General features: G+C 40.8%; 2 protein-coding genes across 2 annotated transcripts in view; one reads left to right on the top strand and one right to left on the bottom strand.

Annotated features, from left to right (window-relative positions):
* sqstm1 (sequestosome 1) overlaps positions 1–3,224 on the top strand; it is a 14,807-nt gene extending 11,583 nt beyond the window's left edge. The window contains exons 6-8 of the mRNA XM_061891944.1: positions 2,507–2,643; positions 2,721–2,907; positions 2,972–3,224. Coding sequence (XP_061747928.1) covers positions 2,507–2,643; positions 2,721–2,907; positions 2,972–3,135 — 488 coding nt within the window. The 3' untranslated portion in view covers positions 3,136–3,224. The remainder of the gene's footprint in view (positions 1–2,506; positions 2,644–2,720; positions 2,908–2,971) is intronic.
* Positions 110–24,427, bottom strand: LOC133546100 (gastrula zinc finger protein XlCGF8.2DB-like). Its single transcript, XM_061891945.1, has 2 exons — positions 24,120–24,427; positions 110–10,911 (listed from the first exon to the last, which is right to left on the bottom strand). Exons 1-2 carry the CDS (start codon positions 24,295–24,297, stop codon positions 10,127–10,129), a joined length of 963 nt encoding a protein of 320 aa, XP_061747929.1. The 5' UTR covers positions 24,298–24,427; the 3' UTR covers positions 110–10,126.

Here is a 24,427-nt window from a genome sequence, read left to right as displayed (position 1 = left end):
TTTTCAGAACGTGCTTGTTCTATTCTTAAAGGAATCTGAAGTTATCTTTATTTTTAAGTTATCGTGCCATGATTTTACCAGTCCGGGAGTAGATTTTTCTCCAAGTGGGCCCCCGATCTAAAATGAGTTTGACACCCCTGCAATAGGACAATGACCCCAAACACACCTCAAAAGTGGTAAAGGAATGGCTAAATCAGGCTTGAATTAAGGTTTTAGAATGGCCTTCCCAAAGTCCTGACATAAATGTGTGGACAATGCTGAAGAAACAAGTCCATGTCAGAAAACAAACACATTTAAATCATTTTAAATCCTTAATCTAAATGTTCCATCTAAATCAAAGTCTTAAATCTAAATGTTAGCTCTAAATTTTAAATCTAAATGTTGAATCCAATTTTAAATCCAAAATGTTCCATCTAAATCTTAAATCTAAGTCTCAATATTCGATCTAAATCTTAAATATATATTTAAATATAGATTTAAGTGCTTTTTAATGTTTATTCCAAATCTAAATGTCAGCAGTAAATGTTAAATCTAAAAATAAATGTTGAATCCAATTTAAAATCTTACATCAAAATGTTTAATCTAAACCTAAATGTTCACATGAAATGTTAAATCTAACTGTTCAATCTAAGTCTATAAGTTCGATCTATGTTATATGTAAATGTTCCAAATCTAAATGTTAAATTTAAGTCAAAAATCTAAATATTACATCCAAATGTGAGCACTTTGTTAAATCTAAAAGTGAGCTCTAAATGTTAAATGTAAACATAAATGTAGAATCCAATTTTAAAGCTCAAATATAAATCTAAATTTCACTCTAAATCCTAAATCTAAATCTTAGATATATATTCAAATCTAGATATAAGTGCTAAATGATAATTCCGAATCTAAGTGTTATTTCCAAATCTAAGTTTTAAATCTAAATGTGAGCACTTAATGTTGAATCTAAATGTTAGCTCTAAATGTTAAATATAAATGTGAGCTCTAAATGTTAAATCCAATTTTAAATCCTAAATCTAAATGTTCCTTCTAAATCTTAAATATATATTTAAATCTAGATCAAGTGTTTTTTAATGTTTATTCCAAATCTAAATCGAAATGTCAGCACTAAATGTTAAATCTAAAAATAAATGTTGAATCCAATTTAAAATCTTACATCAAAATGTATAATCTAAACCTAAATGTTCACTCAATGTCAAATCTAATTCTTTAATCCAAGTCTATAAATTCGATCTATATCTAAATGATCCAAATGTAAATGTTAAATCTAAGTCTTAAATCTAAATATTACATATAAATGTGAGCACTTTATTTTAAATCTAAAAGTGAGCTCTAAATGTTAAATGTAAACATAAATGTAGAATCCAATTTTAAATCTAATATAAATCTAAATTTCACTCTAAATCCTAAATCTAAATTTTAGATATATATTCAAATCTAGATATAAGTGCTAAATGATAATTCCGAATCTAAGTGTTATTTCCAAATGTAAGTTTTAAATCTAAATGTGAGCACTTAACGTTGAATCTAAATGTGAGCTCTAAATGTTAATTGTAAACAAATGTTGAAGCCAATTTCAAATCTTAAATCTAAAATTAATCCAAACCTAAATATTCACTCGAAATGTTAAATCTAATTGTTCAATCTAATACGCTAAGTTCGATCTATGTTATATCTAAATGTTCCAAATCTAAATGTTAAATCTAAGTCAAAAATCTAAATATTACATCTAAATGTGAGCACTTTGTTAAATCTAAAAGTGAGCTCTAAATGTTAAATGTAAACATATATGTAGAATCCAATTTTAAATCTCAAATATAAATCTAAATTTCACTCTAAATCCTAAATCTAAATCTTAGATATATATTCAAATCTAGATATAAGTGCTAAATGATAATTCCGACTCTAAGTGTTATTTCCAAATCTAAGTTTTAAATCTAAATGTGAGCACTTAATGTTGAATCTAAATGTGAGCTGTAAATGTTAATTGTAAACATAAATGTTGAAGCCAATTTTAAATCTTAAATCTAAATGTTTAATCTAAACCTAAACGTTCAATCGAAATGTTACTGAACTTCACCAATTTTCTCAAGAGGAGTGGTCAGAAATTCAACCGCAAGCTTGTGGATGGCTACCAAAAGTGCCTTATTGCAGTGAAACTTGCCAAGGGACATGTAAGCAAATATTAACATTGCTGTGTGTTGGTCACATTTTCAGCAGACTCATAATAAATTAATAAAAGAACCAAACTTCATGAATGTTCTATGTGAACAACAAGTATGTGCTCCAATCACGCTACCACACAAAAAAATAAGAGTTGTAGAAATGACTGGAAACTCAAAACAGCCATGACTGTACGTCCTTCACAAGTGTATGTAAACTTTTGACCGCGACTGTATGTATATTTGGAACTCTATGGCCTTCAAAATAAAAGCGTAACCTCTGTGTGGGAATGGAGGGAAAAAGGGTTTCCTGCAACAAAGAAGTGACGTGGTTTTCTTCGCAGGCATCGAAGTGGACATCGATGTGGAGCACCAGGGTCAAAAGACCAAGGTAACCCCGCCCCCTCAGAGTGACGGTGACGTGGAGATGGACGGGGCCGCCGAGTCGGGCGGTGCAAACGGCGGCGGCGAGCCGGCAAAGGTCTGTCGAGTGGTCACTTCCTGTTAGTGTGTTGTGGTCACGTGACTCTGACGCCCGTCATGTTTCCGCATGGACAGGTGGGCAAAGACTCCGACGAGGAGTGGACTCACCTGAACTCCAAAGAGGTGGACCCGTCCAGTGGAGAAGTGCAGTCCTTGAAAGCCGGGATCCAGGACCTCAAAGTGGAACCAAAAGTGAACAAGGCTCCTCCCATGGCTCCTCAGCCGGGTCCTTCAGAGGCGTTGTACCCTCACCTGCATCCAGGTACGACCTTCCCCAAGCTCCTCTTTGACCCATGGCCTTACCTTTGACCTTTGCCCCCGCACAGAGGCTGACCCCCGGCTGGTGGAGTCGTTGTCCCAGATGTTGTCCATGGGCTTCACTGACGAGAGTGGCTGGTTGACACGCCTCCTTCAGGCCAAAAACTTCGACATCGGCGCCGCCCTCGACGCCATCCAATACGCCAAAAAGCCCAACCCACAGCGACAGTGATGTCATCGCTTCATTTATTGATTTGTTTGCATCAATAATCAATCAGTCCATTTTCTTCAAATCTCAATAAAGCTTTTGGAGATCCTCAACACTGTTTTTCTTTACCAAGACTTCAAAGGTCAATATCTGAAAATAGGGGGAGGGGCCAGTTGGTGAGGGTGTTCTGAAGACGGGGGTTGGAATAGTCTGGTTTGTGATAGTGTTCTTTGGACTTGGGGGAAAGTGGTAGTGGTCTTAGAACTGCGGAGAACTCTAGTTGGTGGGGATATGTTTGGTCCTGATGTGTCTCAGAACTGGGGGGTTGTCTATTAGGTGAGTGGTCTTAGAACATGGGACAGACTACTTAATAGTGGTCTCATAACTGGAGGACAATCTTGTTAGCGGTAATATCAGGACTGGGGGTGGGACAGTCTGGTTTGTAATAATGGTCTTAAAACTAGCAGTGGCAGTGAAGTTGGTGATAGTTGTCTAAGAACTAGGGGGCAGACTGGTTGGCAGGGATGATTTTGGAACAGAGTAGGACCGTCTGATTTTTGACCAGGGTGCAGTCTGGTCTGTAGGAATATTTTTTGCACAGTCTTGGTGGGTATAGTTTCAGGACTGGGGTAGGATAGTGGTCTCAGAACAGGGGAGCAGTCTAGTTAATAAGTGGTCTTAGAAATGGGGAGAGACTGGTTAAGAGTGTTTTTGGTACTGAGAGGAGAAGAGTATGATTATTGACGAGGGGGCAGTCTGGTTTGTTGGCACAGAACTGGGGGTCGTCTTGTTGTTGGGAATATTTTTGGTCCTGATGTGGTCTCAGGAATGGGGGATAGTCTAGTTGGTGAGTGTTCTTAGAACTGGGGACAGACTGGTTGGTAAGAGTGTTTTTGGTACTGAGAATAGGAGAGTATGTTGACGAGGGGGCAGTCTCGTTTGATGGCACAGAACTGGGGGGTCGTCTTGTTGTTGGGAATATTTCCGGTCTAGTTGTGGTATTTTTGGTCCTGATGTGGTCTCGGGAATGAGGGATAGTCTAGTTGGTGAGTGTTCTTAGAACTGGGGACAGACTGGTTAGTAACTGTGTTTTTGGTACTCAAGAGCAGGAAAGTATGTTTTTTGACAAGGGGGAAGTCTAGTTGCGGTATTTTTGGCACAGGAGGTAAACTCTGGTTTCTCATAGTGGTCATAGGACTAGAGGACAGTCTTGTTAGTGGTAATATCAGGACTAGGGGTGGGACTGTGTGGTTTGTGATAATGGTATTGAAACTAGCAGGGGCAGTGAAGTTGGTGATAGTTGTCTAAGAACTAGGGGGCAGACTGGTTGGCAGGGATGTTTTTGGGACAGAGTAGGACCGTCTGATTTATGACCAGGGTGCAGTCTGGTTTGTGGGAATATTTTTAGCACAATCTTGTTGGTGGGTATAGTTTCAGGACTGGGGGTAGGACAGTGGTTTGTGATAGTGGTCTCAGTACAGTGAAGCAGTCTCGGTGTTGAGTGGTCTTAGAACTGAGGACAGACTGGTTGGTAAGAGTGTTTTTGGTACTGAGTAGTAGAGTATGTTTATTGACGAGGGGGTAGTCTGGTTTGTTGGCACAGACTGGGGGGTCGTCTTGTTGTTGGGAATATTTTTGGTCCTGATGTGGTCTCAGAACTGGGGGGTAGTCTATTTGATGAGTGATCTTAGAACTGGGGACAGACTGGTTAGTAAGGATGTTTTTGGTACTCAGAGTAGGAGATGTATGTTTTTTTTTTTACAAAGGGGAGGTCTAGTTGCGGTATTTTTGGCACAGGAGGTATACTCTGGTTTCTGATAGTGGTCATAGGACTGGAGGACAGTCTTGTTAGTGGTAATATCAGGGGTGGGACAGTCTGGTTTGTGATAATGGTATTAAAACTAACAGAGGCAGTGAAGTTGGTGATAGTTGTCTAAGAACTAGGGGGAAGACTGGTTGGCAGGGATGTTTTTGGGACAAAGTAGGACCGTCGGATTTGTGACCAGGGCGCAGTCTGGTTTGTTGGCACAGAACTGAGAGGTTGTCTTGTTGTTGGGAATATTTTTGGTCCTGATGTGGTCTTAGAACTGGGGGGTAGTCTATTTGGTGAGTGGCCTTAGAACTGGGGACAGACTGTTTAGTAAGGGTGTTTATGGAGAGTATGTTTTTTGACAAGGGGGGGAAGTCTAGTTGCGGTATTTTTGGCACATGATGAATACTCTGGTTTCTCATAGTGGTCATAGGACTGTAGGAAATTCTTGTTAGTGATAATATCAGGACTGGGGGTGGGACAGTCTGGTTTGTGATAATGTTATTAAACTAGCAGTGGCAGTGAAGTAGGTGATAGTTGTCTAAGAACTAGGGGGCAGACTGGTTGGCAGGGATGTTTTTGGGACAGAATAAGACCGTCTGATTTTGACCAGGGTGCAGTCTGGTTTGTGGGAATATTTTTAGCACAGTCTTGTTGGTGGGTATAGTTTTAGGACTGGGGTAGGACAGTGGTTTGTGACAGTGGTGTCAGAACAGGGGAGGAGTCTAGTTGGTGAGTGGTCTTAGAACTGGGGACAGACTGGTTGGTAAGAGTGTTTTTGGTACTGAGAGTAGGAGAGTATGATTATTGAAGAGCGGACAGTCTGGTTTGTTGGCACAGAACAGGGGGGTCGTCTTGTTGTTGGGAATATTTTTGGTCCTGATGTGGTCTCAGGAATGGGGGATAGTCTGGTTGGTGAGTGTCCTTAGAACTGGGGATGGACTGGTTAGTAACAGTGTTTTTGGTACTCAAGAGTAGGTTAGTATGTCTTTTGAGAAAGGGGAAGTCTAGTTGCGGTATTTTTGGCATATGATGTATACTCTGGTTTCTGATAGTGGTCATAGAACTGGAGGACAGTCTTCTTAGTGGTAATATTATCAAAACTGGGGGTGGGACAGTCTGTTTTTTGATAATGGTCTTAAAACTAGCAGGGGCAGTGAAGCTGGTGATAGTTGTCTAAAACTGGGTTGGCAGGGATGATTCTGGGACGGAGTAAAACCGTCTGATTTATGACCAGGGTGCAGTCTGATTTGTGGGAATATTTTTAGCACAATCTTGTTGGTGGGTATATTTTCAGGATAGTGGTTTGTGATAGTGGTCTCAGAACAGGGGAGCAGTCTAGTTGGTGAGTGGTCTTAGAACTGGGGACATACTGGTTGGTAAGAGTGTTTTTGGTACTGAGAATAGGAGAGTATGTTTGTTGACGAGGGGGCAGTCTCGTTTGATGGCACAGAACTGGTCATGTTGGTGGGTATATTTACAGTACAGGGAGTAGGTCAGTCTGGGTTGTTTGTGGCAATATTTTTGGCACAGGGTGGTACAGTCTGGCTTGTTATAGCGGTCTTAGAACTGGGGGGTAGTCTTGTTGGTGGGTATACTTTCCGGGCCTGGGGGTGGGACAGTCTGGTTTGTGATAATGGTATTAAAACTAGCAGGGGCAGTGAAGTTGGTGATGATTGTCTAAGAACTGGGGTGGCAGACTGGTTGGCAGGGATGTAAAACCGTCTGATTTATGACCAGGGTGCAGTCTGGTTTGTGGGAATATTCTTAGCACAGTTTTGTTGGTGGGTATATTTTCAGGACTGGGGTAGGACGGTGTTTTGTGATAGTGGTCTCAGATCAGGGGAGCAGTCAAGTTGGTGAGTGGTCCTACAACTGGGGACATACTGGTTGGTAAGAGTGTTTTTGGTACTGAGAGTAAGAGAGTATGTTTATTGATGAGGGGGCGGTTTGGTTTGTTGGCACAGAACTGGGGGGTTGTCTTGTTGTTGGGTATATTTACAGTACTGGGAGAGGACAGTCTGGTTTGTTTGTGGCAATATTTTTGGCACGGGGTGGTACAGTCTGGCTTGTGATAGCGGTCTTAGTACTGGGGGGTAGTCTTGTTGGTGGGTATACTTTTCAGGACTGGGGGTGGGACAGTCTGGTTTGTGATAATGGTCTTAGAAAAGGGGGCGGACTGGTTGGTAGGGATGTTTTTGGGACGAAGTAGGACAGTCTAGTTTTTGACAAAGGGGCAGTCTGGTGTGTGGCAATATTTTTGGCACAGGGGTAGTATAGTGTAGTTTGTGATAGCGGTCTTAGAACTGGGGGGTCGTCTTGTTGGTGGGTATAATTTCAGGACTGGGGTTGGGACAGTGATTTGTGATAGTGGTCTCAGAACTGGGGGGACAGTCTAGTTTGTGATAGTGGTTTTAAAACTAGCAGGGGCAGTGAAGTTTGTGATAAATGTCTTAGAACAGAGGGGAAGACTGGTTGGCAGAGGTGTTTTGGGACAGAGTAGGAAAGTCTGATTTTTGACAAGGGGGCATGTCTGGTTTGTAACAATATTTCTGGCACGGGATAGTTTGTCATAGCGGTTTTAGAACTGGGGGGTCGTCTTGTTGGTGGGTATATTTTGAGGACTGGGGTTGGGACAGTGATTTGTGATAATGGTCTCAGAACTGGGGGGGGGGGGGGGCAGTCTCATTGCTGTGTATATTTACAGGGTTGAAGTGAGACAGTCTGGTTTGTGATAGTGGTCTTAGAACTGTGGTGGGGGAGGGCGTCTAGTTGGTGATAGTGATCGTAGAACTGGGGTCAGACTAGATGGTAGGGGTGTTTTGGCTATCTTTTTGCCACAGAGAATGGTATAGTCTGGTTTGTGAGAGTGGTCCTGGAACTGGGGGGCAGTCTAGTTGGTGGGTATATTTTCTGGACTGGGGGTGGGACAGTCTGGTTTGTGATAATAGTCCTAAAACTGGCAGGGGCAGTCTAGTTGGTGATGGTTGCCTTAGAGCTGGGGGCAGATTGGATGGCAGGGATGTTTTCGGGACAGAGTAGGACAGTCTGGTTTGTGATGGGGCAGTCTGGTTTGTGATAATGGTCTTCAAATTGGGGGCGGAGTCTGGTTCGTAGGAGTTAAAAAAAAAAAAATACACAGGGGTGGTACCGTCCAGTTTGTGTTCGTGGTCTCAGGATTTGGGGTTGATGGATGATTTTGGTACTGGGAGACAGTCTGGTTTGCGGCAGTGTTTTTAGGACTGGGTTTGGGACAGTCTTGTTTTTGATAGTGGTCTTAGGGTGAGGGAGGCGCAGTCAGGTATATGGCAAGGGTGGGCAGTCTGCTTGGCGGGGAAGTTTCTGGCAGGATGGGACTGTGATTGGCCAGTTTGCATTTTCAGAGACGAGGCGACTGTGTCGCTAAAACTTTCCCTGTCCCACTAACTTTGCCCCTTTTCTTTTTCGATAGTTGCGAAGAGATTACATTCCAAATTGCAAAGTTTATTTCAAAGATTATGCGTGCACAACCGTAATAAATTAATTTAAGGCTAGGAGTGATACCCTAACTGTCACTATACAGTTATGTGAGTTTATAAGTAATATAAATCAGAAAAGGAAAAAATGTTTCCTAATATTGTTCTAGTATTTCGACACAATGTTGTTGATTTAGACATTTCAATGTAAAAACCCCAAAGCCAGTGAAGTTGGCTATCACCAAATGGGCTCAGGAACACTTCAGAAAACATCTGTCAGTAACTACAGTTTGTCGCTACATCTGTAAGTGCAAGTTAAAACTCTACTATGCAAAGCGAAAGCCATTTATCAACAACACCCTGAAACGCTGCCGGTTTCGCTGGGCCCGAGCTCATCTAAGATGGACTGATGCAAAGTGGAAAAGTGTTAATTGCAGTGCAATTTACATCATCTACGGTCCATAATATCATCAAAACGTTATGAAAATCTGTAGCAATCAGTGCATGTAAGCGATGATATTACGGACATTCGATCCCTCAGGCGGTACTGCATCAAAAAGCAACATCAGTGTGTAAAGGATATCACCGCATGGACTCAGAAACACTCCAGAAAATCACTGTCAATAACTACAGTTTGTCGCTACATCTGTAGGAGCAAGTTAAAGTCCTATGCAAAGCCAAAGCCATTTATCAACAACACCCAGAAATGGCGCCGGCTTTGCTGGGCCTGAGCTCATCTAAGATGGACTGATGCAAAGAGGAAAAGTGTTCTGTGGTCTGACGAGTCCACATTTCAAATTGTTTTTGGAAAGTGTGGACGTCGTGTCTCCCGGAACAAAGAGGAAAAGAACCATCCGGATTGTTCTAGGTGCAAAGCTCAAAAGCCAGCATCTGTGATGATATGTGAGTGTATTAGTGCCCAAGGCATGGGTAACTTACACATCTGTGAAGGCATTATTAATTCTGACTGGTACATACAGGTTTTGGAGCAACATATGTCGCTATCCAAGGAACGTTATCATTGACGCCCCTGCTTATTTCAGCACGACAATGCCAAGCCACGTGTTATAACAGCGTGGCTTCATAGTAAAATAGTGTGGGTACTAGACTGGCCTACCTGTAGTGCAGACCTGTCTCCCATTGAAAATGTGTGGTGCAATATGAAGCGTAAAATGCCACAACGGAAACGCCGGACTGCTGAACAACTTAAACTGTACATCAAGCAAGAATGGGAAAGAATTCCACTTCAAAAATGTGTCTCCTCAGTTCCCAAACGTTTACTGAGTGTTGTTAAAAGATAAGGCCATGTAACACAGTGGTAAAAATGCCCCTGTGACAACTATTTTGCAACGTGTTGGTGCGATTAAATTCTAATTCTAGGTTTCCTAGTTTGAACATTAAGTATCTTGTCTTTGCAGTCTATTCAATTGAATATAAGTTGAAAAGAATTTGCAAATCATTGTATTCTGTTTTTTTTTACGGATTACACAAAGTGCCAACTTCACTGGTTTTGGGTTTTGTATTAAATGTTAAATTTAATACAATACATGTACTTTCTGCGATGAAACATAGCAAATACTGCTGTATGTTTAATATATTAGAATTTATACAAACACACATTAGTTTTTGATGTGAGGGAAAACCCCGTTCATGCTGTCCTCAACCAACATCACACATCTCCCACTTGATGACCGATTCGTAAATTTACCACAGACTTAGCAACTACAAGGTTTCCCTTCTGTATGTGTTGTCATATTCTCGCTCTGGCTGAATTTTTACCACAGACTGTTGTCATGTGTTTTTTTATACTGGCCCTCTGAGAAAATGTATTACCGCAAATTGGACATAGAAAAGGTTTTTCTCCCGTGTGAGTTCTCATGTGCGCCGTCAACGTGGCCCTCTGAGAAAAGGCATTGCAGCAAACGGAGCAGCTGAAAGGCTTTTCCCCCGTGTGCGTTCTCATGTGCGTCATCATGTTTACTTTCTGATTGAAGCTTTTGCCGCAGACTGAGCAACTGAAAGGTTTTTCTCCTGTGTGCGTTCTCATGTGTGATTCTAGATTTATGTTTTGAATGAATTTTTTACCGCAGACGGAGCAACCGAAAGGTTTTTCTCCTGTGTGCGTTCCCGTGTGTCGAACACAATCCCTTTTACTACAAAACATTTTGGCACAAAATGAGCAGGTAAAACCTGTCTTGTCGTCGGAGCATTCAGGGTGTGGGTTGTCAGTGTGAGTCCTCACATCACCTTCACAGTCTGTATCGCTGCTCAAAGGTTCTTGGGTGTAGTCCTTGTCTTCATCCTCAGTAGATTGTGATGTCATGTCGTCACTATCTGATAGAGGAGCGAAGAGGTTGTCAAGTTGGGGGTTGTCTTCATGGTCTTCAGTCTTCACAGAGACACCAGTCAGAGGCAACTTGGTGAGATCAGCCTCCTGCGGCCCGAGAAGACAGTCTTCTCCTGACTGACTGATCCAGACCTCTCTTTCTTCTTTTTCTTTAAAGTCGGGGGACTGTGGATCCTCCTGCTGAACGTCTGCAGGAAACAAACATTTTAGTTCAGACATGTATTTGTTTTTCTATTCACTGTTTGTTGATGCATCAGTGGGTATTGTATCGGCCTTTCTAAACTTTCCAGGTTCTAAACCAAAGGCCGTGGACTGAGCCAGGACAGGTGGCGCAGTTTCAAACGCATTTCAAAACTACAATTTAAGTCTTTCCAAAAATAGCTTTATTTGCAATAAAAAAGCTTTTCTTTCCAAGGTAAATGAAAACAACTTTAACTACATTTAAAGCTGTAAACTAAACTAAGCTCAAGTGTTGCGAAAGCAGTGGTAAAAAAAATGTTGTCACCGCAAGTCACTCCACCCGACAATTGTCCAATCAGTTTCACCTGTGCACCCTAAATGCGTTCCTCACTGGTGCTGTAATAACACAAATGTAAATTCATTTGTAATTTTAAAAAATACAAAATTAACTTAATATATGCAGTACCGGGGAAACAAATAACACAAAAAAGGCTACCACAACTATAATGACCGACATCAAAGTGCAGTAGCACAGTAGGCCCAAGTAAGCTGGGCGATAAATCGATATAGTCGATATATATCGCGGGTTTGTCTCTGTACGATATAGAAAATGATTATATCGTGATATTGGAGTATACGTTCTCACGCAGTTGCTTTTAGCTGCGGGCATTACACTACAGGCTCTTCCCACTCTTTCTTGTTTCTCCTTACAGAGACCTAAAACAAGCGCACGTTCTTACATACGTCACGTGTGCAATGCAGGCAGCTAGCGTCATGGTAACGTTAGCTGTGAGGCTAACGCTGCGGTGCGGGTGGTAATACGAGAGAGAGAAGGTGCGACTCTGGTAACAAATGGAGGAATAATTAATTCCCAAGAAACCGGCGGTTTGGCTTCAGGCGGGAAGATGTTAAACAATTATGCGGCAAAAGCATTGCTACAAAAAGTAGTACCGCTGCTAATTTGTAGCATCATTTGAAAAGTCTCCCGCTAGAGCTGGGGTCGGCAACCTTTACCACTCAAACAGCCATTTCGACCCATTTCACAAAATGAGGAAGACAATGAGATCCGCAACTATTCTCGCCAATATCTGCTGGTGGTCACCCAGATGACAAGAATAAGAGCATGCTATGAAACCATTGCCTTAAACACCTTCTACAACATGTACAAACTGCTTGCCAGTCCAGCAACATGTTGTGTGTGGCTTCCGCAGATAAACGCACACGACTGGAAGGCATACTGGGTGACACAGAGTACACTGACGGTTGTGATATAAACAACTTTAACACTCCTACTAATATGTGCCACATTGTGAACCCACACAAAAGAAGAATGACAAACACATTTCGGGAGAAAATCCTCACAGTAACACAACATAAACGCAACACAACAAATACCCATAGTCCTTTGCATCCATGACTATGTTATACACCCCGCGAGCACCAAACCCCGCCCACCTCAACCGTCAGTGTACTCTGTGTCACCCAGTATGCCTTGCAATCTCATACATGTACCGATAAAAGCAGCGAAATGCATGTGTCCGGTCGGCACGCGAATAGCATTCCATGAATGGCGGGCGTGATGACGTTCAAGAGGACGCATATAGCATTCCGAGAATGGCGGGCGCGATGACGTTCAAGAGGACGTTAAGAGTAATGTCATCACGGCAAGCCCTTAATATTGTAGTCCAAGTGAAAATTGGAGAACGCTGACTCCGGGTGATGTCCGGGAGAGGCATTGAATTCCAGAATCTCCCCGCAACAACCTGGGGGTCGGCGATTGTGCAGCTGAGCCGTATCAGAGTTGCCAAAGAGCCGCATGCGGCTCCAGAGGCGCGGGTTGCCGACCCCTGCGCTGGAGAATGAAGAGTGCTTGAAACTCTGCATGTCAACATCTCCTTTCGGTGCCACACCAACAAAATGCCGGAGCAGCTATTTCCACATCAACACCGTATGAAAAATAAGTCCACAAAAAAATGAGATAACGTCCTATTATGCAGCTCATTTTTATTTGACACTTATTGAAATATCTTGTGTGACATCATGCACAAAAGTGCACTTTATTTGTTTTAAACTATTGTAGTGGTGTTCTGTACAAAAAGTGCACTTTAATTCAGTGTTGTTTTGATATGTCATCTTAGTGACATCATGCACAAAAGTGCACTAATAGCTTGTTTGAAAATGTCTCTTGAGAATCTTGCACTTTCTGTTTTAGAAATGACATGAATGTTTGGGCCATTGCTTAATAACTGTTTAATAAATACAGTTTTGGTCAATTGACTTAGTTGTGATTTCCTTATCTGCGTGAAAGTTTAAAATGAGCATATATTAATGCAGTATGAAAAAGAAGGTTTTAATGTAGACACATAGAATCATCATACTGCTGTGATTATATGCATCAAGTTTTCATTCAAGGCTAAGGCAAAATATCGAGATATACATTGTGTATCGTGACATGGACTAAACATAGAGATATTAAAAAAAGGCCATTATCGCCCAGCTCTAGGCCCAAGTATCCATCAAACACCGCCACAATGACCAACACCAAAGTGCAGTGGCGCAATAGGCCCAAGTATTAATCTAAAAACAAATAATAAATTTAACTTAATATGAAATATTAATAACACAAAAATGGCTAACATGGTTATGTTTCTACTTTTTCCTCCGCTTGTCCGGACCGCCGGGGCAGCAGTCTCAGTTAAGAAGCCCAAATTTCCCGGCCTACGATGACCTCTTCCAGTTCCACCGGGGAGACACCGAGGAGTCCCCAGGTCACACATGATCTCTTCAGCGCATCCTTTCAAGTCTATCACTGGCCTTACAGTCGTGGTCAAAAGTTTACATCCACTTGTAAAGAACATAATGTCATGGCTGTCTTGAGTTTCCAATCATATCTACAACTTATTTTTTTGTGATAGAGTGATTGGAGCACATACTTGTTTGTCACAAAAAACATTCATGAAGTTTGGTTCTTTTATGAATTTATTATGGGTCTACTGAAAATGTGACCACATCTGCTGGGTCAAAAGTATACGTACAGCAATGTTAATATTTGCTTACATGTCCCTTGGCAAGTTTCACTGCAATAAGGTGCTTTTGGTAGCATCCACAAGCTTCTGCTTGAATTTTAAATGTTTACATTTAAAGGCCTACTGAAACCCACTACTACCAACCACGCAGTCTGATAGTTTATATATCAATGATGAAATATTAACATTGCAACACGTGCCAATACGGCCTTTTTAGTTTACTAAATTACAATTTTAAATTTCCTATGGAGTTTCTTGTTGAAAACGTCGCGTATGATGACGTATGTTTGTGATGTCTCGGGTTGTAGCGGACATATTAGCCCAGCACCACTCACGGCTAAAAGTCGTCTCTTTTCATCGCATAATTACACAGTAATTTGGACATCTGTGTTGCTGAATTTTTTGTAATTTGTTCAATTAATAATGGAGATTATAAAGAATAATGCTGTTGGTGGAAAGCGGTGGATAGCAGCTGTCTTTAGCACCGAAAAACAGCCGGTGTTTCTTTGTTTGTTGTGAAGCTTTAACACAGAGCGGTCAAGCAAACATGTTTCTCTACGTCAGGGGTGTCAAACTCAAATACAGAGAGGGCCAAAATTTAAAACTGAAAAAAGCTGCGGGCCAAGGTTGAACAAATTAACCTTTTAGGTCAGTGGTCCCCAACCACCGGGCCGTGGCCTGATTGGTACCGGGCCGCAGAAGAATTTTTTTATAAAAAAAAACTTTTTTTTTTTCTTTTTTTAAATCAAAATAAAAAACACAATATATACTTACAATTAGTGCACCAACCACAAAAACCTTTTTTCATGACAAAACGTCCCTTTTTCATGACAAAGAAGAAAAAAAAAGGACCCCCCCCAACCCCGGACCGCGGGACAAATTATTAAGTGTTGACCGGTCTGCGGATAAAAAAAGGTTGGGGACCACTGTTTTAGGTGGTAGCGTGTATTGTAGCGTCCCGGAACAGTTACTGCTGCAAGGGGTTCTGGGTATTTGTTCTGTTGTGTTACGGTGCGGATGTTCTCCCGAAATGTGTTTGTCTTTCTTGTTTGGTGTGGGTTCACAGTGTGGTGCATATTTGTAACAGTGTTAAAGTTGTTTATATGGCCACCCTCAGTGTGACCTGTATAGCTGTTGACAAAGTATGCATTGCATTCACTTATGAGTGTGTACAAGCTGCTTATATCATGAGGCTTGGCCAGCACGCCGTTTGTATGGAGGATAAGTGGACGTGACGACAGGTTGTAGAGAACGTTAAAGGCATTGCCTTTAAGGCACGGCCCCCAATATTGTTGTCCGTGTGGAAATTGGGAGATATTCACGAGAATGGTTGCCCAGGGAGATTTTTGGGAGGGGCACTGAACTTCGGGAGTCTCCCGGGAAAATCGGGAGGGTTGGCAAGTATGAGCATTAGCGGTGAATGCGGTGTTACAGCGGCACCGCCTATGTATAATATCTGCGGGCCAGCTCTAATGATAATTTGATATTGCCTCCAGGGCCAAATGAAATTACATGGGGGCCAGAGAGTTTGACACCCATGCTCTACGTCAACCAGCAAGTTTTTGGATAGGAAAATTGTGATATTAAGTCGGCTCTTACCGGAGACTTCAGTGGATTATGGGACCTCCTCCTGTAGCTGGCAAAAAGGCAGCTGTGATTTTGGCTCTTCGGCTTCTCTCAGAGACACTGGCGTTCACAGGCATGTGATTTGACCACAATGAAAAACACTGAAAACATCTCCGGGGATCTGGGGGACCTGGGCTCCTGGTTTTTCACCAATCTAACATACTAAGATTAACAAAGACAGCACCATTTGAAGAAAATATTTTAGTGTTTAAATACATGAAAACATAATTAATAGAACATACATACCCCAATTATCATATTGAATCACTATATTAGGTTCAGTCCCAACAGTATTTAGTCACTAATATTTACATCTTGTGTTCATTTCACATCCACAGGTTTCACATTGATCAGTGTTATTATCTACAGTTTATTTACACATTACTTCAGTTCACTTCACACATTTACTTGCTCGGAGAGCCCTAACATGGGCTTTCCTTGCAAATTTCTGAGCAGCCTGCATTTTCCTTTTGGTATCTGTTTTTGTAGCTTTTTTTGGATTTCACTGCCAACTTCTGCCTCTAGTATTATATGCAAATTTATTTCAAATAAATTGTTAACTGGAATCAATAATGCGACTCTTTGAATTTCTGTAATTTCATAATATATTTTCACGTGGCTTTTTATTTTTTAGAAAAAAACATTTATATTTCGCAAAGTAATAATTGGTTAACATTTAAAACAAACATGCGTATTTGGCAAGCAAATATTTTTTAGCTTACCTGATTATTAACTAGCCTGTCTGCAACTGAAGTGGCTTGTTTGGGTGGATCTTTCCTCTCGATGTCTACGGCAGTTGTCGATGTAACAAAGGATTGGTTTGCTCACTTTCGGTTGATATCCAAAAGTACCAGCTAGTGAAAAGTTTGTTTTCCTTGCTTCAAGTTGTTTCATACGTTTTTGGCGTTTCGCATGTACTTCCAAAGCCTTGAAACCTTGTGATCCATAGTCAATATTATCATGACACCACGTGCACAAAACTTTTCCGGGACGATTGATTTTCCGAATAAAATCGCCGAACAAAGTCGTAACTTCCTTCTTCCCAACACTATCAGTGATTTCCCTTTCCATCCAGTCCCATCGGAACTTATTTTTGACATGTTTATCAATTTCTTTTACTCGTGAAGCGTCCTTTCTCTCGAGAACCGGCATCGTTTACATTTGGAAAATGGCGGTAATAACGTAATCATAACAGATGTCCTGTTTGGTCAATATGTTCCTTGTCACCAATCAACTACGGCGTAATTACGCCGTAGTTGATTGGTCAACACCTTTTTCCCCCCAGAGATTTAAAAAGACGGAATTCCGACTTTAGACGGAAAAATCACATGCCCGGTTCACCGCAGCCATCTGACTTTGAGGTATGACTTTATAATCTCACTAGAATACTATTAACACAATAAGCAGAAAAGGGATTTTCCAGAATTATCCTAGTAAATGCGTCTAATTACATCTGAAACACTCCCACTGCCGCCGCTTTTTCTTTTTTTAGTTCTTCACTCTAACTTTCCTCATCCACGAATCTTTCATCCTCGCTCAAATTTATGGGGAAATTATCGCTTTCTCGGTCTGAATAGTTCTTGCTGCTGGAGGCAATGATTATAAACAATTTGAGGAGCCCTACAGCCCGTGACGTCACGCGCACATCGTCTGCTACTTCCGGTAAAGGCAAGGTTTTTTTATTAGCGACCAAAAGTTGCGAACTTTATCGTGGATGTTCTCTACTAAATCCTTTCAGCAAAAATATGGCAATATCGCGAAATGATCAAGTATGAGACGGATGACATCCGACAGTTTTCCTTCCTCCCACGCCACTTTGGTCTCCTCGGCGTAACGGAAGTGTTCAGGATTCTTGACCGCACCATTGCTATCCCCGTTTAAATAAGAAAATCTCATTCCAGTAGGCCTTTAACATGTAGAGCTCACATTTAGATTCAACATTAAGTGCTCACATTTAAATTTAAAAATTAGATTTGGAAATAACATTTAGATTTGGAATTAACATTTAGCACTTAAATCTCGATTTAAATAGTGAATTATATTTATATATAGCGCTTTTCTCTAGTGACTCAAAGCGCTTTACATAGTGAAACCCAATATCTAAGTTACATTCAAACCAGTGTGGGTGGCACCGGGAGCAGGTGGGTAAAGTGTCTTGCCCAAGGACACAACGGCAGTGACTAGGATGGCGGAAGCGGGAGTCGAACCTGCAACCCTCAAGTTGCTGGCACGGCCACTCTACCATCCGAGCTATACCGCATGGTATATATATTTAAGATTTAAGATTTAGATCGAACATTTAGATTTAGATTTGACATTTAAAATTGTACATTATACATTAATTCTACATTTAAAATTTAGAGCTCACTTTTAGATTTAAAATTAATTGCTCACAATTAGATGTAATAGATTTAAGACTTAGATTTAACATTAAATTTGGAATAAACATTTAGCACTTAAATCTAGATTGAAATATATATTTAAGATTTCGATCAAACATTTAGACTTAGATTGAACAATTAGATTTAACATTTCGATTGAATATTTAGGTTTAGAATAAACATTTAGATCTAAAATTTTGATTTAGATTGAACATTTAGATATGACAATTAAAGTCAACATTTAATATAAAGTTAAATGTGAGAAAAGTGAGCCAAATGTGAGAAATATATCTGCTGGAAAAGTGTGACTGAAAATTTACATTTGCCACGCCCTACACAAGTGTCATTTAAACACATTATAAAACATGACCAAAAACACCAAATAGCAGTTGAATATTGTAGTTATCCACAAAAAGCTACTAGCGCCGTTTTGTTAGCACAGCAGGAGCTATTCGATCTTATCCAAATGTAATTCCTACGTAACTAAACAAGCTGAAATGACCACAATCGTGTACACAGCGGATGGCCAACAGCTGCATTAAAGATAGCGCATGGAAAGTGGGACTTCTCCTGTTGGATAAATGAGATGAAGGCCATGTGCATGGTTCTTGTTAGGAGTGGTCACTCGTTGCATCGGTTTCAGCAGCTGCATAAGTAGAAATGTCCGATAATGGCTTTTTTGCCGATATTCTCCAACTCTTAATTACCGATTCGGATACAAACCGATAATGACGTATACAGTCGTGGAATAAACACATTATTATGCCTAATTTTGTTGTGATGCCCCGCTGGATGCATTAACAATGTAACGAGGTTTTCCAAAATAAATCAACTCAAGTTATGGGGAAAAAAAATGGCAACATGGCACTGCCATATTTATTATTGAAGTCACAAAGTAATTTTTTTTAATTTTTTTTAAATACCTCAAAACAGCAGCTTGGAATTTGGGACATGTTCTCCCTGAAAGAGCATGAGGAGATTGAGGTGGGCGGGGGGTAGAGGCTAGCAGGGTGTGTATATTGTAGTGTCAAGGAAGAGTTAGTGCTGCACGGGGTTCTGGGTATTTGTGCTGTTGTGTTTATGTTGTGTTACGGTACGGATGTTCTTCTGAAATGTGTTTGTCATTCTTGTTTGGTGTGGGTTTACAGTGTGGCGCATATTTGTAACGGTGTGAACTAAAGTTGTTTATACGGCCACCCTCAGTGTGACCTGTATGGCTGTTGACCAAGTATGCATTGCATTCACTTAGGTGTGTGTAAAAGCCGTAGATATTATGTGATTGGGCTGGCACGCAAGGGCAGTGCCTTTAAGGCAGAACTCCAATATTTTTGTCTGGGGTGAAATCAGGAGAAGTTCGGGAGAACGGTTGCCCCGGGAGATTTTCGGGAGGGGCAGTGAAATTCGGGAGTCTCCTGGGAAAATCGGGAAGGTTGGCAAGTATGACTGGGAAATACAACTGCTCTGTACTTCTCCCCACGTCCGTGTACCACTCCGTACAGCGGCGTTCTAAAAAGTCATGAATTTTCCTTTTGAAACCGATACTGATCCTTTCTGATATAAAGCATTTATCGGCCGATAATATCGGCAGTCCGATATTAATTGGACATCTCTAGTAATAAGGATACTCAATGGCCTAGTAGTTAGAGTGCCCTCCCTGAGATCGGTAGGTTGTGAGTTCAAACCCCGGCCGAGTCATACCAAAGACTATCAAAATGGGACCCATTACCTCTCTGTTTGGCACTCAGCGTTAAGGGTTGGTGTGGAGTTAAATCACCAAAAATTACCCCGGGCGTGGCCACCGCTGTTACCCACTGCTCCCCTCACCTACCCTGGGAGCGGTGATCAAGGGTGATGGGTCAAATGCAGAGAATAATTTTGCAACACCTAGTGTATGGTACTTTAACTTAAAGGGGAACATTATCACCAGACCTATGCAAGCGTCAATATATAACTTAATGGTGTAGAAAAAAGACCATATATTTTTTTTAACCAATTTCCGAACCCTAAATGGGTGAATTTTGGCGAATTAAACACCTTTCTGTTTATCGCTCATGTGGTGATGACGTCAGAACGTGACGTCACCGAGGTAATACAGCCGCCATTTTCATTTTCAACACATTACAAACATCTCAGCTCTGTTATTTTCCATTTTTTTGATTATTTTTTGGAACCTTGGAGACATCATGCCTCGTCGGTGTGTTGTCAGAGGGTGTAACAACACTAACAGGGAGGGATTCAAGTTGCACCACTGGCCCGAAGATGCGAAAGTGTCTGCCGCCAGACCCCCATTAAATGTGCGGGAGTGTCTCCACATTTGACCGGCGATGACAGACATGGCACAGAGATGTATGGATAACCTGCAGGTGCATTTGCAAAGATAAAGTCAACGAAATCACAAAGGTGAGTTTTGTTGATGTTGACTTATGTGCTAATCAGACATATTTGGTCGCGGCATGACTGCCATCGATGCTAACATGCTACGCTAATCGATGCTAACATGCTATTTACCGGCGGTGCTAAAGCAGACATGGCACAGAGATGTATAGATAACCTGCAGATGCATTTGCAACTATATTACGTTTCCTTCCACCCACATTTGAAGAGAAAAAAACACTTACCAATCGACGGATTTAAGTTGCTCCAGTGTCAAGAGATGCGAAAGTCCTGATCGTTTGGTCCGCACATTTTACCGGCGATGCTAACTCAGCTATTCGGCCATGCTATGGCTATGAATAGCGTCAATTGCCATTCGCTCAATAGCTTCAGTTTCTTCTTCATTACTTTCATACTCCAACCATCCGTTTCAATACATGCGTAATCTGTTGAATCGCTTAAACCGCTGAAATCCGAGTCTGAATCCGAGCTAATGTCGCTATATCTTGCTGTGGTATTCGCCGTTGTTTGTTTACATTGGCAGCACAGTACGATGTCACAGGGAAATGACCAGTCGCATCGCAAATAGCGAAAATCAAGCACTTTAGCTTTTTTTAGGGCTATTCGGGGACCGGTAAAAATTTGAAAAAAAATTAAAAAAATACAAGCCACTGGGAACTGATTTTTATTGTTTTTAACCCTTTTGAAATTGTGATAATGTTCCTCTTTAACAACCCGCGGCTCTGTGATCACACAAAGGGGTCGATATAAAAAGAAGATATTTAAACGCACAAATAAAAATTATATGGCTCTTATGACGCCAGAACAATATTTAATGTTTCCTCCGTCAAAAATAGTGTAATGTGTGTCTATTTATCTTAGTTATTTAAATAATATAGTTTGCTTAAAATTGTTCAGTGTGTGTAAAAGTACTTTTTGAGCACATTCAACAATACCGCGATAATAATGATAACTGTGATCATTTTGGTCACAATCACATTATGCAAGTTGCTATAACCATAGATATCTTATAAGAGTACGCAGCATGGAGTGCTACTGCCTACTGGCGCTGACGAGACGCTGGGCCGCCATCTTGGAGTGGTGATCCGCTCCACTCAGTGCAATTCATTTGACAGGAGCAATGAACTGTCAGCGTACTTAATTCATCTTACCACACTGAATACCACTGATTTTCACACGTTTTTTTGTCATACGTGTAACTATGATAAAGGACACATGTTTTATTATTCATAGTTTGCTTAACAGTAATAGAATATTCTTACATGCAATAAGTGACCAGACGTCAGAGATCAAAACTGGGAATATAATCCCAGAGAAGGGGGAAAAAAAATAGTCAGCTATTTTTAAATTGCTTAGGTTATATATACATGCGTATATCCTACATTAACAATTTATGAATACATTAGATATGTATATATCTTAGGGGCCTATGGACTGTATCTCTGTTGCTGCAGCAGCAGACTTTATTCTGTGTTGACACTTTGTATTGATATTTTGTATTACATTCTTCCCTTAAATGATAAAGTTTACAGTGATTGTTTTTTATGTATTTTTTATGTATGTCGCTTTGGATGAAAGTGTCTGCCAAATACTTCAACATAAACATATATAAACACCTGAAAGTCTTTACATCAGCTAAAACCACCAATCTTTTTCCCTGGATTCAGAATAAAACAAAATTCTGTCTTACCCAACAATGTTAGTATTTGAATATTGTTACTTGAAGACTTATCCTTAGTTACAATTATATTGTTAAGAAAGTAGTTTCTTATACTTTGCCTAACATGAGAATCCCTCATAATCAGTGGCAGCTGGTGAGTTTTGTTTTAGTTGGGGCTGAAAGTTTGTAAACCAAACCCATGTAGAAGGGTCATCCTCCTCCAGAAGATTTATTTGTGATTTTCACAAACAAATGAAGCATTCTGGTGCATTCTGACAAAATAGAACAATGGTTCTCAAATGGGGGTATGCGTACCCCTGGGGGTACTTGAAGGTATGATAAGGGGTACGTGAGATTTTTTAAAAATATTCTAAAAATAGCAACAATTCAAAAATACTTTATAAATATATTTATTAAATAATACTTCAACAAAATATATGTATGTATGTTCAAAATATATGTATGTATGTTTATAAACTGTGAAGAGAAATGCAACAATGCAATATTCAGTGTTGACAGCTAGATTTTTTGTGGACATGTTTCATAAATATTGATGTTAAAGATTTCTTTTTTTGTGAAGAAATGTTTAGAATTAAGTTGATGAATCCAGATGGATCTCTATTACAATCCCCAAAGAGGGCACTTTAAGTTGATGATTACTTCTATGTGTAGAAATATTTATTTATAATTGAATCACTTTTTTATTTGTAAACAAGTTATTAGTTATTGTAGATCTTTTTTTCCAAATAGTTCAAGAAAGACCACTACAAATGAGCAATATTTTGCATTGTTATACAATTTAATAAATCAGAAACTGATGACACAGTGCTGTATTTTACTTCTTTATCTCTTTTTTTCAACCATAAATGCTTTGCTCTAATTAGGGGGTACTTGAATTTAAAAAATGTTCTCAGGGGGTACATCACTGAAAAAAGGTTGAGAACCACTGAAATAGAACATTTCATAGGTTTGCAGAGCACTGTTTACAATATGCACACTGAAGGCATGATGCCACCATATATTAAAATTTTAAGTCTCACCTTAAAACTCATTTGTATACTCTAACTTTTAAATAGACCTCCCTTTTAGACCAGTTGATCTGCCTCTTCTTTTCTTTTTCTTCTCTGTCCCCCTCTCCCTTGCGGAGGGGGTCCGGTCCGATGGCCATGGATGAAGTACTGGCTGTCCAGAGTCGGGAATCAGGATGGACCGCTCGTCGGGACTCAGAATGGACCGCTCGCCTGCGTATCGGTTGGGGGCATCTCTACGCTGCTGATCCGACTCCGCTTGGAATGGTTTCTTGTGGACGGGACTCTCGCTGCTGTCTTGGCTCCGCTTTGAACTGAACTCTCGTGGCTGTGTTGGATCCACTATGGATTGAACTTTCACATTATCATGTTAGACCCGCTCGACATCCATTGCTTTCGGTCCCCTGGGGGGGTGAGGGGCCCACATTTGTGGTCCTCTCCAAGGTTCTCATAGTCATCATCGTCACCGACGTCCCACTGGGTGTGAGTTTTCCTTGCCCTTAAGTGGATTCTTCCGAGAATGTTGTAGTCGTAGTGGTTTGTGGAGTCCTTTGAGACATTTGTGATTTAGGGCTATATAAATAAACATTGATTGATTATAGGAATAGTAATAGTAATCCCCCAATTTGTATTTTCATCAGTCTACTCATTTGAGCAGGAAAATGCTGAACACCAGCCTGGCATCTTTCTTTTCTACCTGTCAACAGTCAGTTTAGCATCTTTCTTTTCTACCTGTCAACAGTCAGTTTAGCATCTTTCTTTTCTACCTGTCAACTGTCAGTTTAGGCTACACGCCAGCTCCTCGTCACCACTTCAAGATGGCGGCCCAATTTCTCGCACCACAGCAGCCAATGCTGCATTTACTTATAAGATGCCTCTGGGTGTAACATTGATGGTGTGATGATATCGCGGGACTCGGCGAGAGTCACGCGGGAGAATCAAGATGGCGGAATATCTTCAATATAATTCAATGCATGTCTAAAGAAAGCTAAAGTTCCTCCTCTGCACATTTATTTGACGCCTCAATATCGACAAACTGTAATTTCGTATATTACGTCGTATAAAGGATGACGTATGAGGATAATAAAAGTGTAAAAATACCTTCAACGTGTGAAACAATTTGAGTTTTGCGAACAGCTTCCAGTTGTTGTCGATGTCGCTCCTTCTCCTCTCTCGTTCGAGAAAGTTCCTCCTGGTACGACGTTATCGTGCTTTCAAACAACGCGAATATTTCATCAGCTGCCGCCATTAGTCGCTCTTTCACCAACTCTTTCAACATGTTGATGTCTTGTAGCGAGCACACTGACACGCTAACGTCTGCCTTAAAAAACACAGTTGTTTTTCGTCGATGGAGGTTTGACCACCGCCGAAGCGCCCATGAATCTCACTGCTGCCATCCTGTGGCGACA

The sequence above is a fragment of the Nerophis ophidion genome, linkage group LG29, assembly GCF_033978795.1.
Source record: "Nerophis ophidion isolate RoL-2023_Sa linkage group LG29, RoL_Noph_v1.0, whole genome shotgun sequence".
Classification (NCBI taxonomy): domain Eukaryota; kingdom Metazoa; phylum Chordata; class Actinopteri; order Syngnathiformes; family Syngnathidae; genus Nerophis; species Nerophis ophidion.
The sequence above is the reverse complement of the archived record's forward strand: the minus strand, read 5'-3'. Positions and strand labels throughout refer to the sequence as shown.